The 19,201-nt window shown below is 53.7% G+C and overlaps 1 protein-coding gene across 4 annotated transcripts; it reads left to right on the top strand.

Moving 5' to 3' along the window:
- The first annotated feature begins 291 nt into the window (after positions 1-291).
- Positions 292-19,186, top strand: MAP3K12 (mitogen-activated protein kinase kinase kinase 12). 4 transcript variants are annotated; one of them, XR_006204866.1, is made up of 15 exons: positions 292-458; positions 9,137-9,618; positions 9,941-10,124; positions 10,304-10,495; positions 10,769-10,927; positions 11,078-11,236; positions 11,903-12,011; positions 12,204-12,313; positions 12,448-12,564; positions 12,689-12,826; positions 13,021-13,642; positions 13,832-13,902; positions 13,994-14,267; positions 14,692-15,038; positions 19,102-19,186. XR_006204866.1 is itself a non-coding variant. In XM_042946680.1 (14 exons), the coding sequence occupies exons 2-14, from the start codon at positions 9,174-9,176 to the stop codon at positions 14,788-14,790; spliced, it is 2,679 nt and encodes an 892-aa protein (XP_042802614.1). In that variant the 5' UTR covers positions 292-458; positions 9,137-9,173; the 3' UTR covers positions 14,791-16,438. The 4 variants fall into 4 exon arrangements, 3 of the variants coding, with proteins under 3 accessions (XP_042802614.1, XP_042802615.1, XP_042802616.1); XM_042946680.1 differs by lacking the exon at positions 19,102-19,186 and having other exon boundaries at positions 14,692-16,438; XM_042946681.1 differs by lacking the exons at positions 292-458; positions 19,102-19,186 and adding an exon at positions 7,002-7,135 and having other exon boundaries at positions 14,692-16,438.
- The last annotated feature ends 15 nt before the right edge of the window (positions 19,187-19,201 follow it).

Raw genomic sequence — 19,201 nt, 5'->3', positions numbered from 1 at the left:
TCATAGAGGGCTCCTACGGAATCAGCGTAAGGCCCGAGGTGCGACTGCCACCAGACACCGCCTGCAGGGAGGTGAGGGGCCCAGAAGGGCCAGGGAAGAGCCTGGAGTGCGCCGGATGGCAGCAGCAGGCTCCTTTAAGAGGCCGGCGGCTCCAGCGCAGCATCCCCCGCTCAGGGCGTGTCCGTCCCGGGGGGCCAGGGGCGGGGGCCTTGGAAGGAGCGGGAGTTCGAGCCGAGTGGGGACGGGGCTAGGGGTCGGGGGGTGGGGGGAGAAAGCTGGGGCTGACACCCGTGCACCCGGACACCGCACAAGCATCGCCTGTGGCAGCGCCCCGGGTCCGGTCGAGGGCAGCGGGGGGAGGAGAGAAGGAGGAGGAGAAGGAGGAGGAGGCGGGAGCAGCATCCGGAGCCGAGCTGCAGCAGCGCCGCCTTTTGTGCTGCGGCCGCGGAGCCCCCGAGGTGAGAGCCTGGCCGAGTTGGGGGGGGGGGGGGGGGGGGGGTAGAGGGCAGGGATGGGTCCCTGTCCTGGGATCCGGGTGCAGAGGGAGGGTCGGGATGCAGATGTGGCGGGGTGGGGGAGGGTGGCGCGGGGATGCTGAGGCTGTGGGGCGGAGGAACTGGGGACCTGGACCCGACGTCTGTGGTGATGGGAAGGAGGGGAACGGAGCGGAGGGACGCCGCGGCCCAGCTTGGAGACGAAGGGCCTCTAGAGCTGGAAAGGACCGTATGGGGTGGGGGTGGGGGAGATGATTGGGGGACAGACTTAAAGGACAGCGGACAAGAGAACGTCCTCCTCTCCTCCCACTCATCCTCCAGAAGGGGAAGAGGGAAGGAGGAGGAAGACTTTGGGTCCCTCAAGGAAGGAAAGGAAGGACGGGGGCCTGATGCGCCCACCGTCCACCTCCCCACCACCCCCACTCCCACACTCGGCCCACTGCACCTGAGGGTTATAGGCTGAGAGCACCTGTGCCTGGATGCCCAGGTGATGGTCCTCCTCCCCTTCCCTCTGATGCCCCTAATTGCCTCCAGCTGTGGCATTCACCTTCTCCATCCAGCTGTTGCTTCCTCCCCTCCCCCATTCATTTGTGGCTTTCTCCCTCTTTCTCACCTCCTGTGTCTCCCCTAACCCACTTCCCCAGCCCAGGCCTTTCAGGAACCTCCTCCCTTTCCCCCCAAACATTTCTCAAACTCCTGGGCTTAAAAATAAGCAAGAATCTGTTCCACACAGTTGTGACTCCTGATAACCATGGTGTTGGCTGAGGAGCGGGAAGAGAAGGGGGTCAGAGGCTCTATAGCTAATGGACGGAAATCGGTGGGGTGCCCCTGAGCATAGAGGGAGGAGTCCCGCCTTTAGCGACTTTAACTCTGCACCTGCTCCCTCTTGGGAGGAGAGTGGGTGGGTGGCCCTCAACCAAGAGGCAGTGTGCTTGAGGTCTATGCCTCGCCCAGAGTCCTCTTGGCCACAGCAGTGCCTCCCTCCAAATAACATTCCCAATCAACTCGTGGGTTCGACTCCATGGCTCTGGGAGCTCTGATTTTCAACTTGAGGGTCATACCAAGGGAAGGCGAGCACAAGGGATTCAGGAAGGAAAGGGCTCAAGCGCTCCCTGGCCTTCCTGTCCAGACAGCAAAGTTCCCCAGAGCTTCATTCAGGGCCTGCTCTCTCCCATCTCACGCTTCAGGCAGGCCGAAATCACTTGCCCTCTCAAGCCTGCCACTCATCCATTCTCACAGTGGGCACTGAGGTGATGCTGGGGAGACCAACAGCGTGATACCCCAACTCCAGCACCCATGAAAACACAACTAAATACCCATCCCCGGATCAAAGCCCATTATGGGCAGAGGAGGCAAGAAGTTTAAGTGAGGACTGGCTTGGACGTCCTGCGTGTCCTTACAGCTGAGGGTGACAGAAACCCTCTCAAAACCAGGTGGTGTTTCCCAGTCCTTCCCCTGGAAGTAATAATGTGGTCATCTGGCTTTGCCAGGAAGAGGACCCTAAGTCCTAGTACCCACCGCCCCAGACTCACCCAGTGGCTTCTCACGTGTGGCCCTACCTCTCTCTTGCCTGGGCCCAGAAAGAGGAAGGGACTAGGGAGTCAACCCCTCCAGGAGCCCCTCCCTGGGCAGAAGGAGGATACTGTGGAGATGGGCCAGCAGGCCCCACGAGGGCTTCAGGAGGGGCTAGTCCCAGAGACTGGTCCGTCTGCTTCATGTGCTCCCAGAAGTACCAGGGTCATCTGTGTGTTGGGGGAAAGGTGACGTGAGGAGGCAGGGACACTATCGTAGAGGCCACTCAGGATCATCCAGGATAAAAAGCCATTGTTCTTTGGTTCTGTCTTTCTTTGCTCTCCTTTTTTCCCTCGTGTTTGCCTACCTCTCTTTCCACCTGTACCCTCTCTGCTGCAGACGAGGAAAAGGGGAAGAAGGGAATCACATTTATAAAAAATCTGCCACTGCTTGTTAGGCACTTTCCGCATGGCTAATGTTTATGGGAGCTTCCTGTGTGCGAGGTACTGGGCTAGGAACTTTATTTGTATTCTCTTCCTAGCGTCAAAAACAAGACTAAGAGTTGGGTAGTGTTATCATCATCTCTATTTTAGGGATGAGGAAACTGGGGGCCCCTGGGTGGCTCAGTGGTTGAACGTCCGACTTCAGCTCAGGTCATGATCTCAGGGTTCATGGGTTCGAGCCCCACGTCAGGATCTGCACTGGCAGCACGAAGCCTGCTTGGGATTCTGTCTGTCCCCTCCTCTCCCTGCCCTTCCCCTGCTCGCACTTTCTCTCTCAAAAATGAAAAAAACATTTATTAAAAGCAAAAAAAGTCATCTGTTCAAAGTCTGAAAAGCAGTTAGTGGCAAGAGCTTAGGTCTTGAACCCGGGCCTGCTGCCCCAGGCCTGTCTTCTTAGCCACCACGTTGTATACTGTGGCACCACTCTGCCCTTTCGGAGAGAAGAAACAGGTTTGTTCAGAAGTCTCTTACTCCAGGTTGCCCACCTGGTCCAGAGCAGAGACAGGACCTCAACCAAGCCTCTCTGATTCTCAGGCCACCCACCCTCCCTGGATAGCACACTGTCCCAAGTTAGATGACAGGAATGGATGAGCACTCTGAATTTTTATTTCCTCATTTTCAATTCAAAATCGATTTTTTATTATTTTATTTCTTTAAGTTTATTTATTTGTTTTGAGAGAGAACAAATGAGCAGGGGAGGGGCAGAGAAAGGGAGAGACAGACTCCCAAGCAGGCTCCATGCTATCAGCCCAGAGCCCAATATGGGGCTCAAACTCCCCAACCGTGCGTGAGATCACGACCCAAGCCGAGATCAAGAGTCGAACGCTTAACCGACTGAGCCACCCAGGTACCCCAATTTGTTATTATTTTAGAAATAATTCAAAGTTATTACTGAAATATTAGAAAAAATCGGTAAGTCACAAGAGAAAAATAAAAACACCCACAATCCCCCCTACTTAGAAACTGTTACACTTTGGTATCTGTCCTTCCAGATCAATCAATCGATCAATCTGTCTTTCTTTCTTTATTTCTTTATTATTTTTTGTCTTCCACATCTTTTTAAATGTACACCCCCACTCAGGAGCTATTTGTTTGAATGTGCTGAACTTCTTCCAGGTCCACCTGAGGGCCTGAGTAGGAGGGACCCTGTGGCCCTTCATACCTTGCTCCTACCCCTCCCTCCCCTTCGCTTCTGACCTCACAGGGTAGGGTTGAGGGGTGATCCTGGGCCACATTGGCCAGGGGTTGAGTATGGAGTGCAGGCCTTCTCCCTTAGCCGAGAGGGGAGTGGAAAGGTAGGCTTTGCAGAGGAAGGACTGAGGATCTGGAGGGGCAGTGGCTGGGGACTCTAGCACACCACTGCCATTGTGACCTGCTTTCCCTGGAGCCTGAAGTCAAGATTTGTCCTGGGGAAGTAGAAGGTCAGAGACCAAGTCTCCCTTTTTCTGGTCAGACGGAAGAGATGGCCTCTCCAGAATCCACAAAGAGAGACCTGGTGGCCAGCTAACCAGGAAGACAAAGCCAGGAGCCAGGCACTGTGTTCAAGGCATTCCCCCACATCATCTTAACCCATCCCCCCACCCCATAAGATAGGGTTGGGAGTCTTGGAGGGATTATGGTCTTTAACTGGTGGCAAAACTGAGGTTCTGGCTCTGATCTCTCCAAATCCAAAGTTGGCTCCTTTTTCCTAAACGGCCCTGCCACCTCCCCCAGCCCTGTCACTGCCCAGCCCACTGGAAGAAGAGGTGGTGGCAGCTAGGGGGTCTCAGGGCTTGACCTGTATATGGCCCCGGGTGGGGGGGGAAACGGCTGGATTTAGAGGTGATCCCCAGTGTACCCCAGGTTCTCAGAGGGAGACATTTCCCCCTCATGCAGGTATTGAGAAAGCTGTAGTTCTTTCCCTGTGTGAAGAACTTTGTATTCAAAATTTAGAAAAACAGCTGCTGCCAGTGGCCAGGAGGCAAGGTCAGGAGAGGTCGTAGTCCCTTACCCTGTCAGGAGCTCCAAAGCCTGCAGAGGTGGAACTAGCGTCCCAACATCTTGGGTCTCCTTTCCCTGCGAAGACCTGCCTTCCCACCCCCACTGGAGAGAGCCGGGGAGTCTTCCTTTTATTCTTGAGTGCACAACCAGGTTCAGGACAGGGGTGAGTGCTCAGTGTGAAAGCCCGCAATTTAGACAGATGGCCTTGCCTCTCCACCGAGCCCCCAAGACTGCCAGACATGCAGTTTGGCCTTGAGATTGTGCTGTTAGAACAGGACATTACAGGAAAGAACTCAAAGGGTTCCCTGGCCACAAGCCTCCAGCACCTCAGATGGGAGACTCCAGGAGGAAGAATAAATGGGGGGACCTCCCTGCCCCCATCCCCACCACAGGCTCCTGAGGGGGCACTCTGGGAATCACCAGCAAAGCAGAGGATCTGGTAGCTGAAACTGAATTAGGACCTCCCAGGGTGTCCGGAGAGCCTCTTCCCCTGGCGGATGTATAGTTTAGGGACCACTCTGTCCCCTCACCCAATCTGGAGTTCTGCACAGTAAGCACTTGGTAAATATGGTTGACAAAATGACAGAGATATCCACCCCCTCCTGTCACATCCCTACCCTCCCCCCATAATTGATGCATAATTGATGGCTAGGGAGACAGCTCCCCTCCCCCAGGGTGACTGAAATGTCTAGGCCAGGGGCTCCAAGCCCGTGATCTGCCCCCAAAGCCCTGGCGCCAAGGCCCAGCTGGGGGGGGACAGTGGGACACAGCTGGCAGGTTGGAGATAAAGGAAACCGTGAGGGGGTGTGTTGGGAGAGGAATCTCCAGTTGACTGCAGCTCCCTGGGGGCTGCACTTCCCCTTACTCCTTCAGGTCAGTCTGGATGGGCCACATTAGTCAAACAGGATGGGGGCTGGCCTCAGGAACCTGGCTAGACTCCCTCCTTCTCCCTGGGTCCCATCTCGTACTTCGGGTACTCCCACCGCCCTAAAGACAAACAGGTGAAATGGCTTCTCTCTCCGTCTCCCCAGTTGCTAGTCCTGGATACCAGAGGGGCCTCTGGGGAAGCCTGGTGACCTGGAGGGAGGCTTGGCGGCAAGTGTCTGAGCATTGTCATCCTAGTGGCCAAACACCCTGCGAGGGCTGAAAACTTCCTTTCAAAACCTAGGTGTTGTGCCTAGTCAAGGCTCAGCTTCTAAATAGGAAAGAACTGGGAACGGCGCAGATGGTCTCCGCGTTTTCCAGTTATTTCTCAGCTACTTTTCCTCAGCGTCCTCTCTGCTTTTCACATCCAGTTGTTCAGTCCATCCTTCCCAGATTTGATTCTGCCTGCGCTTCGCTCTGTTTCAGTCTCTGTGAATCTCTCAGCTCGTCCCTCCCTCCCTGGGTGTGCCTGTGGCCCTTTCTGTGTCCGTCTCCCTATCTCCCCATCTCCTGCTTTCTCTGTGGCACTGCACCCCCGATGCCAACCCAAGTCGGCTCTCCCTCCTCTCGGTGCCCCGGCTGAATATTTGTCTGCATGACGGGTCAAGGGAGGTATGCGAAGGAGGGGAGCACGCAAGAGGCCGGCGGAGGGCACCGGGGTCCGTCCCCGCAGCCCTCCAGGTAATCGGCACATGGGCCTGCCCGGGTCAGGGGCGGGGCCCAGGCGCGGCCCCGCCCCCGCCGTCCCCGCTCACGTGACTCTGGGCTAATCTTGTCCTGGTGACTTCACACGCCGCCTCGGGCCCAGTCGTCATGGTTACGCCGCAGCGCCCAGCGCTTCCCCCAACCCGCTGTGTCCCCTCCCCTTCCCCGCCCGGACCCCCTCCTTCCGCCGCCGGGCCCCCGCCTGGTCCCAGCCACGCGCCCCGCGCCACGTGATGGCCGGGAAGGAGGTCGGGAAGGGGGAGGGGGCGCCGGGGCCGTAACCCCTTCGTCCCCGCCTCGAAGGGCCCTCGTTGGGGCTTCCCGCGGGACCTGCCAGCGGCCCAATCCCTCCTCCCCTCCTCGCTGGGCACCTGCCCGGCGGGAGGGCTTGGGGGGCACAGGCGAGAGCCCTCGGGTCCTGCAGAGTAAATCCCCGGCTTGTGTTTGTCTTTGGCATTGCAGTGTGCATCTAACCCCTCCGAGGCGCCGATAGCTTGTAGCATATGTTGAGGATTGAGAGGCTGGGTCTGTGACTTCAGCTTTCTGAGCCTCAGTTTCCTGAAGAATATAAAGGGACCAATGGTAACGGCTCCTTCCCTGGGTGGTGGCGAAGAGCCAGGGAGCTACTGAGTACGTGGTGTAGGGACGGTCTTGAAGACGACCGTCCTGCCAGCGCACCTGATTCCTGGCGAAGCCCTGGGATCCCGTGCGCGAAAGCTAGGGGCTCTCCAGGAGTCCAGGCTCTCAGAGGAGCCAGACACGCCCGAACACACCGTGCCTCCAGGATAATGGGAGCCATGACGGAGGAAGCACGGGGGGGGGGGGGGGGGGGGGGGGGGGCTGTGCCAGCCCCAGAAGGGACATGAACTCAGAGTGGCGGGGAGAGGGAGGAAGAAGACTTTGAGGATGGAGATTTGGAGAGATGGGGCTTGAGAAGAGAAGGCCTGGGGGCGGAGCTTGAGCCTCTTCCTGGCTAAGGCACCCTGGGCAGATTATCCAATACCTCTGTCACTAGGGGTGAGTTTCATTTTGAGGATTAAATGAGTTAATGCGCCTACTGACAGAGGCTAACATACATAGGAAGCCTTCCATTAGCCGTTATTATTAGATGTCCTGGCACAAAAGCCCAACGGTATCCTGGTATCAGGCACAGTTCTGTATGGCCCGGGTACCAACAGCAGTGGGAGAGGAGGCTGGGGAGGGACCAGAGCGTGGAGATGAGGCTAGGCTGCTGGACCAAGGGCAGTGAGGGTCACTAAAGGGTTTGAAACTGAAGAGGGGGTCCTGGCCAATCTGTGTTTTAGAAAGATCCTTGAAAGGGCTGGTGGAAAATGAAGCAGGGGGAGCCAAGAAAGTATAGACTACGAGTCAGTTCTGGGCTAAGTGACGCAGCTAACGAGGCCCGAACTAAAACAGTAATGTAGGACTCAAGAGAATAGAATGGCACTGGGTCAGCTTTACAGATGGCCAGATTCAAGTAGGAACCACCTGAGGTGCTTGTTACATATGCAGGTTCTAGGCCCACCCCACACCCAATGAAAAAGTCCTTGAGAGGCCTGGAAACTTGTTACAAGAGCTGAGGCCATCCCAGGTGCCAAACCTCTAGGTCTATCTGTGTCATCATCCAGTCACCCCTTTTTATGTGTGGATTCCTGTCCCTCCTCGCCCGTTGTGATTCCGAGGCTCTGGTGCAAGGGTTCGGGGAGGACCCTATTCTGAGGAACAGTTAGAGGATCCCTGTCCTCAGGAATCCTCACATCTCGTGATTTGTTAGCTCACTGGAGGTGGAGGGAGACAAGACCAGGGCTCCAGCTGTCAAGCTCTGTGCAGGTTTGGGATAGGTTGAAGAATTCGCTGTGCCTGAGTGAGAGCTCGCTTACCCCTTTGTACCGTTGGAGAAATTGAGGCCCAGATCCAGTTTACCCAAGGTCACACAGCCAGGAAGTGGCAAAGGCTAGAATTCAGATTTTTTTTTTTTTTTTTTTTTTTTTGGTTTAATGGTTACTTTTTAAATAGCACCTGGTTACAAATTGGGACACATCTCCCCTGTCTGGAAAGCTGGTCCTTGGTTTGGGCAGCTGGGGATGGGAATGGAGAAAGAGGAAAGGAGACGGGGCCTTCTGTAACCACCCCCCTGGGGGAGCAGCAGATCAGGTGGCAGTGCTAAGGGGGGTGAAGCAGTAGGCAACCTCGTTCTGACCCTGCTTCTGTACCTGCTCTGGGTCCACCTTTGCCCCCAGCTGTGTGTGTCCCCCCCCCCCCCGCCCCCGTCGGGGACAGGAGAGCTGATTGGTTGCGGGCTTCACTTACTGGCGAGGCCCGGGTGTGTACCCGTGAGCCCTGGAGAGGGAGACCCAGATGGGAGCCCTGAGGGTGCCTTGGGATGACTCTCACCCGAGTTTAGTGTCCCTGAGAGGCCTCGGCTGTTTCACGTGTAAGTACATGAGCGGGAGCCCCGGGTGCAGCACCGGTATGTGGGAGGCCCAGGAACGTCATCGAAGAGTGCCTGAGCGTCACCCGCCTGTGCCTCAGTGCGAGGGAGATCTAAGTGTGTGCCTACTGTGTGCTACGGTTGAGACTCAAAACATGCATGCCTGAGAGACCTTTATGTGACCTGTGTGTGTGCATGGGAGCTCCAAGTGGAAGAAAAATGAGCTCCGGAGGGGACTTTCAGTAATCTTACAAGGCTAAGGGAACTAGTCTGTGACCAGAGTACTTGAGTTTCAGACCTATCTTACCAGTATGTACATACCTGAGTGGGGCTGTTACCTGTGTCTGCTTGAAAATGATACTCAGGTATGTTACTAATAGATGCTTGAGAGCCAGTTTGTGGATAGGGTTCCTTAGAGGGGTCCCAGGTGAAACGTGGAGGGTACCCGAGGGCGAGGGAGGCTGAGTGTGGTTTCCAGGAGGGCTGTGGTGAGCCCAGATCCCCCACCCAGCCTCCCTGCCTCTGGGGTGAGCGTTCCAAGCTGGCGCACCTCGGGCCCACCGTCCCTCCTTCCTTTGTTTCCATAGGGCCCACCGCCGGCCACCACACCGGGGCCCAGAGGCCATGGCCTGCCTCCACGAGACCCGCACACCCTCCCCTTCCTTTGGGGGTTTCGTGTCCACCCTAAGTGAGGCGTCCATGCGCAAGCTCGACCCAGACACTTCCGACTGCACCCCCGAGAAGGACCTGACGCCTACCCAGTGTGTACTTCGAGATGTGGTGCCGCTCAGCGGGCAGGGTGGGGGCGGACCCAGCCCCTCCCCAGGCGGAGAGCCACCCCCCGAGCCTTTTGCCAATAGTGTCCTGCAGCTTCACGAGCAGGATGCAGGGGGCCCAGGGGGAGCCACTGGGTCCCCTGAGAGTCGGGCGTCCAGAGTTCGAGCAGATGAGGTGCGGCTGCAGTGCCAGAGTGGCAGTGGCTTCCTGGAAGGGCTCTTCGGCTGCCTGCGCCCCGTCTGGACCATGATTGGCAAAGCCTACTCCACCGAGCACAAGCAGCAGCAGGAAGGTAGGCCGCGTCTTCGCGGGGGCCTGTCTCACCGAGATCTGTGGGCCCTCGCCGCCTCATCACCTGATGACCCTTTGCTTCCCCGAGCCCAGCCACGGCCCCTTATCCGTCCACCAGCCGCCGACTTCCCTGCCTCGTAGGATGCCCGTCTGTTCCCACAGCGGGTCCCCCAAACCTAGTCTTCTTGGTCTGCTTTGGCTGCTTTTCAGCCTCGGCCGCCCTGAGTCACTTCGGCCGGCCCAGCGCTTTCCCCCCGCCTGCCCGTCACAAGGCCGAGTGTGGCTTTCTCTGAGCCTTGTGGCACTGTGCCTCCTGTTCACAGACCTTTGGGAGGTCCCCTTTGAGGAAATCCTGGATCTGCAGTGGGTGGGCTCAGGGGCCCAGGGCGCTGTCTTCCTGGGGCGCTTCCACGGGGAGGAGGTGGCTGTGAAGAAGGTACGGGACCTGAAGGAGACTGACATCAAGCACCTCCGAAAGCTGAAGCACCCCAACATCATCACCTTCAAGTAAGGGCCAGGGCAGGGGCCACTCTGCTGTGGGCAGGGACCTGCCTGGGCAGCAAGGATCAACTCCACCTTTTCCTAGAGACGATGCCCGAACGGGCTGGGTGGGAACGGGGGCTCCAAGTGTGAATCAGGGGAGTGCTGGGCTGGCTGAGGCCCTCACACCGCCGTTTGGCCCCCAGGGGCGTGTGCACCCAGGCTCCCTGCTACTGCATCCTCATGGAGTTCTGCGCCCAGGGCCAGCTGTACGAGGTACTGCGGGCCGGCCGCCCTGTCACCCCCTCATTGCTGGTTGACTGGTCCATGGGCATCGCCGGTGGCATGAACTACCTGCACCTGCACAAGATTATCCATAGAGACCTCAAGTCCCCCAAGTGAGTAAGCAAGCACGCACAGAGAAGCTGGTGCGCATGGTCTCCTGCAGGTGACCCCACCTCTTAGCGTAGCCGTGTCCCAGCTTCCAGACCCTGTCCTAAGCTCATGTGGCCGTCTCAAAAACCCCTCTCAAATGACAGTCCTGTCTCGGGAGGGCCGTGGCAAGCCCCCTACCTCTGGGTGTCCCAAGGGACTTCACATAGGAAGTTAGCTGCTGCAGCTAGATGAGGTGCGGAGGGGCCTGGACCCCAGCTGACTACGATCTTTACCAGCATGCTAATCACGTACGACGATGTGGTGAAGATCTCCGATTTTGGCACTTCCAAGGAGCTGAGTGACAAGAGCACCAAGATGTCCTTTGCAGGGACAGTAGCCTGGATGGCCCCTGAAGTGATCCGCAATGAGCCTGTGTCTGAGAAGGTCGACATCTGGTGAGGGCCAGGTTGAGGACTGCGACTGGCAGGTGGCCAGCCCCGGGGAAGGAGGGAGCTTCGGGGGCCTGAGGCAAGGAGAGGAGCCTGACAGCCAGGGCCTCTGGAGGGAGCCCCTCCCAAGGGATGTCCCCTCTTATCTATCCCCAGGTCCTTTGGTGTGGTGCTGTGGGAACTGCTGACTGGAGAGATCCCCTACAAAGACGTGGATTCCTCAGCCATCATCTGGGGCGTAGGAAGCAACAGTCTCCATCTGCCTGTGCCCTCCAGCTGCCCGGACGGCTTCAAAATCCTGCTTCGCCAGTGCTGGTAAGGGTGGCCTGGCAAAGCTGGGAACACAGGGTTGTTGCTGATGATTAGCCAGCACCTAGGACCCAGGCATCCCGACCCAGAATCCTGAACACAGAAAAAGGGACAGACCTCCCTCATATGGCTTTCCAAGGCCCCTGGATTCAGGGCACGGGTCAAGGGGACTGCAGTTTCCAGCGGAGTGTTGCTGGACTGATCCAGAACCTGCGAGGGTACAGTAGATCGCGCAATGCAACACTGAGCTAGTGGCATCCTCGTCTGTAAAACAGGGCCACCATCCAGAGCTGCTCTGGTGCGCCTGCGAAGGGCAGGCACGGCTGCCCAGCATGGGGGTTTGAGCCTCAAGTTGGCCGCCCTAGAACTCAGGAAGGAGGAGGGCCTTGGACTCCCATTTGGGACCTAGACTCTGAAGGGAGGGTTGAAGATTTCTAATCTTTGGTTAACCATTTCCCACAGTAGGTTTCTTTTAATGGAATGAACTCAGAAAAAGGTGTTTTGGCAAACAAGTTGGAAAACAGGATTAGATAGGCTTCCTTACTGCGGGACTTTTGTCATAGAGTACATTCTAGGATTCTCCAGGACGTGCTTTGGAAAAGGATGCCCTCGTTCCTTTCTGGTCTTCCCTGAAATAATCCCTTTGTCTCCTCCAAACTCCATTCCCTCCAGGAACAGCAAGCCACGAAATCGTCCATCATTCCGCCAGATCCTGCTGCATCTGGACATAGCCTCAGCCGACGTCCTCTCCACACCCCAGGAGACTTACTTTAAGTCCCAGGTGTGCTATGGGTGGAAAAGGAATACCTCAACTCCTGCCCTGTGGGGAGGCGGGGAAGGGCCGAGACCCCATCTTGACCAGTCCTACGCCTACTCCCCTCTTGCTCCTGGTCTGTGACAGGGCAGCACCTGTATAGGCTTCCTACAGGTGTGAGGTCGGTCCCTCACCCCTCATTGTCTGTCCACCCCCTAGGCAGAGTGGCGCGAAGAAGTAAAGCTGCACTTTGAAAAAATTAAGTCAGAAGGGACCTGTCTGCACCGCCTAGAAGAGGAGCTGGTGATGCGGAGGCGGGAGGAGCTCAGGTGTGTGCCTGTGTCTGGGAAGGGGACACCTTCTGTCTGGACAGCAGGGACCGTGGACCAGTTCCCAGAGACTGGGACAGATTACGGCACCAGGTGACGCTAGGTCACCCGGGAGACCCTTCTGCCTGTTTCAGACACGCCTTGGACATCAGGGAGCACTACGAAAGGAAGTTGGAGAGAGCCAACAACCTGTACATGGAACTTAATGCCCTCATGCTGCAGCTGGAGCTCAAGGAGCGGGAGTTGCTCAGGTAACCGCGTGCTCCCCGTGCACCAGATCTCCAGTCTTCGTGGAGCAGTGTGTGACGCAGTGAACCTCTTGAGCCTGGGTCCCCCTTTCTGACCACATGCCCAACTGAGGTGTCTGGTCTTTAGGAGGGAACAAGCTTTAGAGAGGAGGTGCCCAGGTCTGCTGAAGTCACACCCTTCCCGAGGCCTCCTGCATGGGAACACGATGGAGAAGCTCATCAAGAAGAGGAACGTCCCACAGAAACTGTCACCTCACAGTAAAAGGTGGGACCAGAGTTCACAAGTGCCAAGGTTTAAGAATGGTAGGGGGAATGCCGGAGGCATGGGTAGAGGTCAAGGAGGCCAGGAAGATTGATCTATAGGTGGGGAGATGTGCTTCGTACTACCCAAGGTTAGGGAGGGCTTTCAGTGAGTCAATTTGTGAATCTCAGACTTGTACTTTTTCCCTCTTCCCCCAGGCCAGATATCCTCAAGACTGAATCTTTGCTACCTAAACTTGATGCTGCCCTGAGTGGGGTGGGGCTTCCTGGGTGTCCTAAGGGCCCTCCCTCGCCAGGACGGACTCGCCGTGGGAAGACTCGTCACCGCAAGGCCAGCGCCAAGGGCAGCTGCGGAGACCTGCCTGGGCTTCGTGCAGCTTTGCCGCCCCATGAACCTGGGGGACCAGGAAGCCCAGGGGGGCTAGGAGGGGGACCCTCAGCCTGGGAGGCCTGCCCTCCAGCCCTCCGTGGGCTCCACCATGACCTCCTGCTACGAAAGATGTCGTCATCGTCCCCGGATCTGCTGTCAGCAGCACTGGGAGCCCGGGGCCGAGGGGCCACGGGGGGAGCAGGGGATCCTGGCTCACCACCTCCAGCCCGGGGAGACACCCCGCCGAGTGAGGGCTCAGCACCTGGTTCCACCAGCCCAGATTCACCTGGGGGAGCCAAAGGGGAGCCACCTCCACCAGTAGGGCCTGGTGACGTAGGGCTGCTGGGAACTGGAAGGGAAGGGACAGCGGGACGGGGAGGAAGCCGGGCTGGGTCCCAACACTTGACCCCAGCTGCACTGCTGTACAGGGCTGCTGTCACCCGAAGCCAGGTAAAGTATGGGGTGGTTCCTAAGCTCTTTCCCTTTCCTTGTTCTCCCTGGGACCCCCAATCCGTAACTCATTTCCCATATTAGGTTTTCATCTTAAACCATTCCCTACTTAACCCTTATGACTACGTTCCCTCCTCGAGTCCTTGCTGACCTCGTCTTTTGACCACAGTCCCCTCATCTCTCCTGTAGAAACGTGGCATCTCATCAGAGGAAGAGGAAGGAGAAGTGGACAGTGAGGTAGAGCTGACATCGAGCCAGAGGTGAGCGACACAGTACAGGAGGCAGTGACAGGGTCTTGCTTCTTGGGCTGCAAGGCATGCTCACTGTAGCCCCTGCCTCCCCAACATACAGGTGGCCTCAGGGTCTGAACATGCGCCAGTCACTATCCACCTTCAGCTCAGAGAATCCATCTGATGGGGAGGAGGGCACAGCCAGTGAGCCTTCCCCCAGTGGCACACCTGAAGTTGGCAGTACCAACACGGATGAGCGGCCGGATGAGCGGTCTGATGACATGTGTTCCCAGGGCTCAGAAATCCCACTGGACCCACCTGCTTCAGAGGTGGTTCCTGGCCCCGAACCCAGCTCCTCATCCATCCCACACCAGGACCTACCCAGAGGGGAGCAGGTAAGTCACAGAAACAGCTAGGTATTAAGGGGCAGATGCTTAGTCATTTGGGATCTACTGGGTAAACAGGAGCAGAGGCCAGAAAGCTAGGTATTTAGCCTCCAAGTCACTCAGCAGCTGAGCCCAGTTCCCTCCCTATCAAAGAGCAAACATCCACATGGTAGAATTTGAGAGGCCCTAGGATAGAGCACATAGTATGGTTAGTAGGTTAGCAGCGTTGCTTGTATGTATAAATTGCAGCCAAGAGCAATCCTGAAACCAGGAGTCTGGTGCCTTGGTAATGGCCTGAGCAAAGATCTGAAGCAGTGAAGTCTGAACTGCTGGCTGTTACAGAAACCTCAGTGAAGGATCTTGAAGGAATCTATTTTCTTTGTAATGCCAAGAGATGCTGAGCCTCACTTCACTGCATTTCTACTCTTCACAGGGCCCTCCCAATTCTGAGGACTCAGACTGTGACAGCACTGAACTGGACAACTCCAACAGTGGTGAAACCTTGCAGCCTCCAGCCTCTCTCCCTCCATGAAAGCCACTCTTATTCCTGTACATAGAGAAATATTTATATAAATAATATATAAGCGCCACATAATCAACAGAGAAAGATGGGGCTGTCCCAGCCTTAAGTCAGGCTCAAGGGAGTCTGACCCCTGACCAATTCACCTGAAACTCTAGGGATACTGGCAGCTGTGGAAGTGAAGGACAAGCACTACCCTAGAGCTGTGGGTGCGGGCAAACTGGCCCCTTCCTGCTTCACCCCATTATGTTCAGCAAGCGGTAAGGCAATAGAAAAGCCAGACTTGCCTCTTATGTTCCTCTATACTCTTTCCCCCCTGACCCTGGGGAGGAGGAAAGGGAGCCACTTAGACTGCACTTTTTTTTTCCCCCCGTTTACTCTGTTTACACGTTTTGCACTTGGGAGGAGGGAGGCTAAGGCTGGGTCCTCCCCTCGGAGGTTTCTCAGGTGGCAATGTAACTAATTTCTTTGTCCCTCCATTTCTCTGCCCAAGCCCTGGCTTAGGGCCTAGGGGGAGTTTAGGAGATTGTGAAAGCATGTGATGGCTCAGGCTGAAGAAATGGGATGTTGTTTTAAGTCCCTGCTTTTATCCTGGTGCCTGATTGGGGTGGGGACTGTCATATTGTAACCCCTGTGAAAAATCTTAAAATATAACCACTCCATGCAGGCCCAGCTGTTGAGGGTTTTTTTGATGAATGTATGGGGTAGTACACATGGTCAAGTAGGAGCCTTAGGCTTCATACATTATCTGAGGACTCTGGACAAGTTACAAGTTATTCCCTCCTTTTATGTGTTTTTTTTTTTTTTTTTTTTTTTACTAAATGAACATCACTTAAAGTTCCAACCTTCTAAAATTATCTGCAAAAATGGGAACAGGTACATCTTTCTAAAGGACTTTAGTAAAAGGACAGAAAATGTTACAACACCCATTTTTATGAAGAGAACTGTAAATGAATAGTTATTCAAAACAGGAAAACTGGTCTTTTAGCTTGGCCGACAGGACAGACATGCCCAGCCACCTGAATCCCAGTCAGACATGCATCCAACTGCTTCCGAAGTATGCATGTGCATCCTTCCTTCCCCACCCCACCGCCCATCCAGTGGAAGTGCTTGCCTACTCTCTGCAGACAAGTCCTAGGAAAATGTAACCCCCAAACTTTCGGACAAAGGGCACACAACCAGCTTGCAACAGCTATTAGGTCACTTTGCAATGAAGGCTCAAGGGAACACTGGATCAAGGGCTACAAAAAAAAAGATGGAGTGGTAAAACAGAAGAAAACATCTTAACTGGAATAAAGCCTTCTATTCAAAACCCAAGCAGGGTCCTTGTCCTTTGAGGCATAAGAGGTGCAAAGAGAACGGCAAGACAACAGGAATAAAACCCACATGAATCACTGTGGCATCCAGTTTCTATTCACAAAGAAAAAGCTCCAGTCCATCTTTTAATTTTTTTGAAAAATTCCTGACATTACAGAACTAAACTGAAATGTATTAATATTCCACTCTTACATTTCCATGACAAACAGAAAAAAAAAATTCATGAGCCAAAAAAAGGGGGGAGGGGAGAAGCTTATAAAACTAAATATGGATCTCAGCATTAACAGCTGAACAGAGAAAGGAATTAAAACGCTTTAATTAAAAAATCACGAGTGGATGATAAAGTGTGTAGAAACTGAAAATTTACAAACTATTTAAAACCTGGAATCGCTGACTGTTCAGAAACTACACAGATGGATCATGGGTGGTGGTGAACAGCAGAAAGGGATTATGGATGAATCTGCATTGTTCTAGCTGCTCCCCATGCCACCCGTCTCCGAGGAAAGCCTGTAACACAAAAAATAAACAACTCAAATTAGTTTTCTGAATGCCCAGCTGCACCTCACCTCCAAGAACGGTTAGCCTAGTTGGTGAGATGTGAAGGAGTACATAGTGTTTCAATATCAAGGGAGACGTTTAAAGATTTGTTGGATTGGTACTTGGTACCAGGATCCTGTAACCCCTGCAATCCAAGCTTCCTGAGCCAAATTACCTCAGAACAGAAGGAAACAGACTCTGTTACCAACTGTGGGTGTTCTTCTAATGATGCTCTTTGGAATATTTGTGGGAGATGTTAAATGCTTTCCAAAAATATGCCACACACTAAAACCTCCTCTTACAGGGTCACAATACACAGAAGCAACTTTTCTTTCTTTACTGAGCTTATTTTAGCTCCTCCCAAGCTACTGGTAGAAAGCAGCTTAGGAAACATTTATCTGAAAGTAGCTTCATGAGGCTAATGTTGAAACATCAAAAAAGGCTTCAGCCCTGGGGTTTTTCTAGCACTGTGAAGGTTATTCCTATTAAGAAAATCCTAAACGCTAGGAGATGTTAAAAGAACAGCAAGTAAATATGGGTCAAGAATTATACCCAACCCATAGTTTTCAGGACTTAAAAAAAGCAGAAGCCAACATGTTTCAACAACTCCCTAGTTCATTCTAGAAGCTCCGAAAACCTGTTGTTTCCTTAAGCTAAATTCTCCATCCAAACATACCCAGCTACGATGCCTTCTGTCTCAAAAATATCATTTGAGGTCCTGGAACCCAATTTTGGGCTCTGATGGAAAAGTAAGCATTTAGTCTGCTTCACTGATTACTGCACAGTCAGCAAGTCTTAGCTCCCACTTTGAACAGAACTATATGTGTAACAGTTTCAATTCCTAAATTTAGTTCATAAAAATCTTTAACTGTCATAACCTATTTGTGGTATCTAGTCAAAAGAAAATGAATGGTATTTTGTCCTCTCCATCCCTTCCACAACAATGTAAAGCCAAAGGCTGGTCCGAAGGGGGGACGGGGGTGATGAGGACACCCAAGATCCAGGAAACAGGTCAACTACAAACTGTATTTAATTTTATATCTGAAATTGTATTTCTACCTCAGCATAAAGGGGAATAGTTCTTTAAGGGGGCTGATTCTTGCCAACATCAAAATAGGAGGACCTAGGGCAACATAAACTGTAAGCCCTGAACGAAAGAGGTTAGTGAGGAGTGAAGTTTTAGGAAAGGAGCTGCTGGAAACAGTTTAGATCTAGGACCCAAAGAAATTAAGTTCATGCAAGAAGGTGATGACACTCTAGCACCAAAAAGAACTCAAAGAACTATCCAGAATTTATACACACCCTAAGCATTGATTGAGGCAGGAGGTATAGAAGGGGCAAGAAGGGAAAAACCCAACCGTAATCACACTAAGGACACTATGATAGAAGGACCACATGGAGGAGCCGAAAAGTTTTTAAAAATTGAACATCAAGTACCTTTGGTGGTGGCAGTCGACACCTTAAACCTCTGCTTCCTTCCCCACAATCCTCCTTTAGGGAATACTCATTAGGTAAAGAGGCCTTCTAATCAAGAACTAGATAAAATAAAAACCAGGTCTCTTGGGGCAGGGGGGAGGGGGGGATGGTACCAGCAAAATTAAGTTGTAACTACAGAAAGAGCTTATGAAGGGAAAGCTGGACCATATGATAAAGGAGCAGCCAGCAACTAACAAGAAAAACTACCTGGACAGGTTGCTCCTCTAGTCGTTTATGCAGACTTGGGACAAGTTACTAATTCATAGGGCCAACCTGGGATTGAGGGACCACAATGGCATGAGATAATACATTGCAACACTTACAAGCAATTAGTTTTTTTTTTTTAACACTGTAAACCAAATGGGATGTGTGTGTGTGTGTGTGCTGGGCGGGGCGGGGGGGGGGGGGGGGGGCAGATGGCAGGAATTTCTACACTAGTTCTCTAATGCCTTGCGAAGAACCGTATACATTCAGGTTGAATTGAAGACTATCAGAGGCCTTCTGCCATCACACCTACAGCATTTCTGGTCTTTTGTGGAGGCAGAACTGTGGTCCTTGGGATAAGGAAAATAAGGCTTCAGGGAGATTAAAAGTACACTTGAGGGAAAGTGAAGTTGTTACTGCCAACTAGTCACTCATGTGATCTGTGAACTTAAATTCTCCAAGGCTTTTTTTTTTTTTTTTTAATCTGATAAGGGAGTGAATTGGTGAGTTATAGCTGACCTTAAAGGTTCCCAGTTTAGAATTCTCAATTCATGACAGGGCTGGTGGGAGACAGAAGGGTGGGCAGAGAATAGAAGGAAGGGTAAAGGGACTTAATCAGGGTTGGTTTAGGATGACTGGAGAATCCTGTCAAATTCTGGGTGATGTTACAGTTGCTTGTTCAAGATCTACCCAGTGTCAGAGGAAGAGGGGTTAATTCTCATTCAGAGGAACGCAGACAAAAGCCAGCAAACTTTATTGGACTTTTCCCAACTTGCCTCCTCATTCTAGGTAAAGAAGTAACTTCTTTATATGTATGTTCTGTAAAAGATCCTCAAAGTAACCACTAACCAGAGGAAACAAGCCTGGGATGGACACCCTTGTTACCTGC

Source organism: Panthera leo, chromosome B4 (assembly GCF_018350215.1).
Source record: "Panthera leo isolate Ple1 chromosome B4, P.leo_Ple1_pat1.1, whole genome shotgun sequence".
Taxonomy (NCBI): Eukaryota; Metazoa; Chordata; class Mammalia; order Carnivora; family Felidae; genus Panthera; species Panthera leo.
Note: the sequence above shows the minus strand (reverse complement) of the source record. Positions and strands in the feature narration are given on the sequence as shown.

Excerpts from the sequence above, each read along its gene's own strand:
- MAP3K12 (XM_042946680.1), top strand. The coding sequence starts at position 9,174 with ATGGCCTGCCTCCACGAGACCCGCACACCCTCCCCTTCCTTTGGGGGT. Across the intron at positions 12,012-12,203 it reads AGACTTACTTTAAGTCCCAG|GCAGAGTGGCGCGAAGAAGT; the intron begins GTGTGCTATGGG and ends TCCACCCCCTAG. Across the intron at positions 12,314-12,447 it reads CGGAGGCGGGAGGAGCTCAG|ACACGCCTTGGACATCAGGG; the intron begins GTGTGTGCCTGT and ends TGCCTGTTTCAG.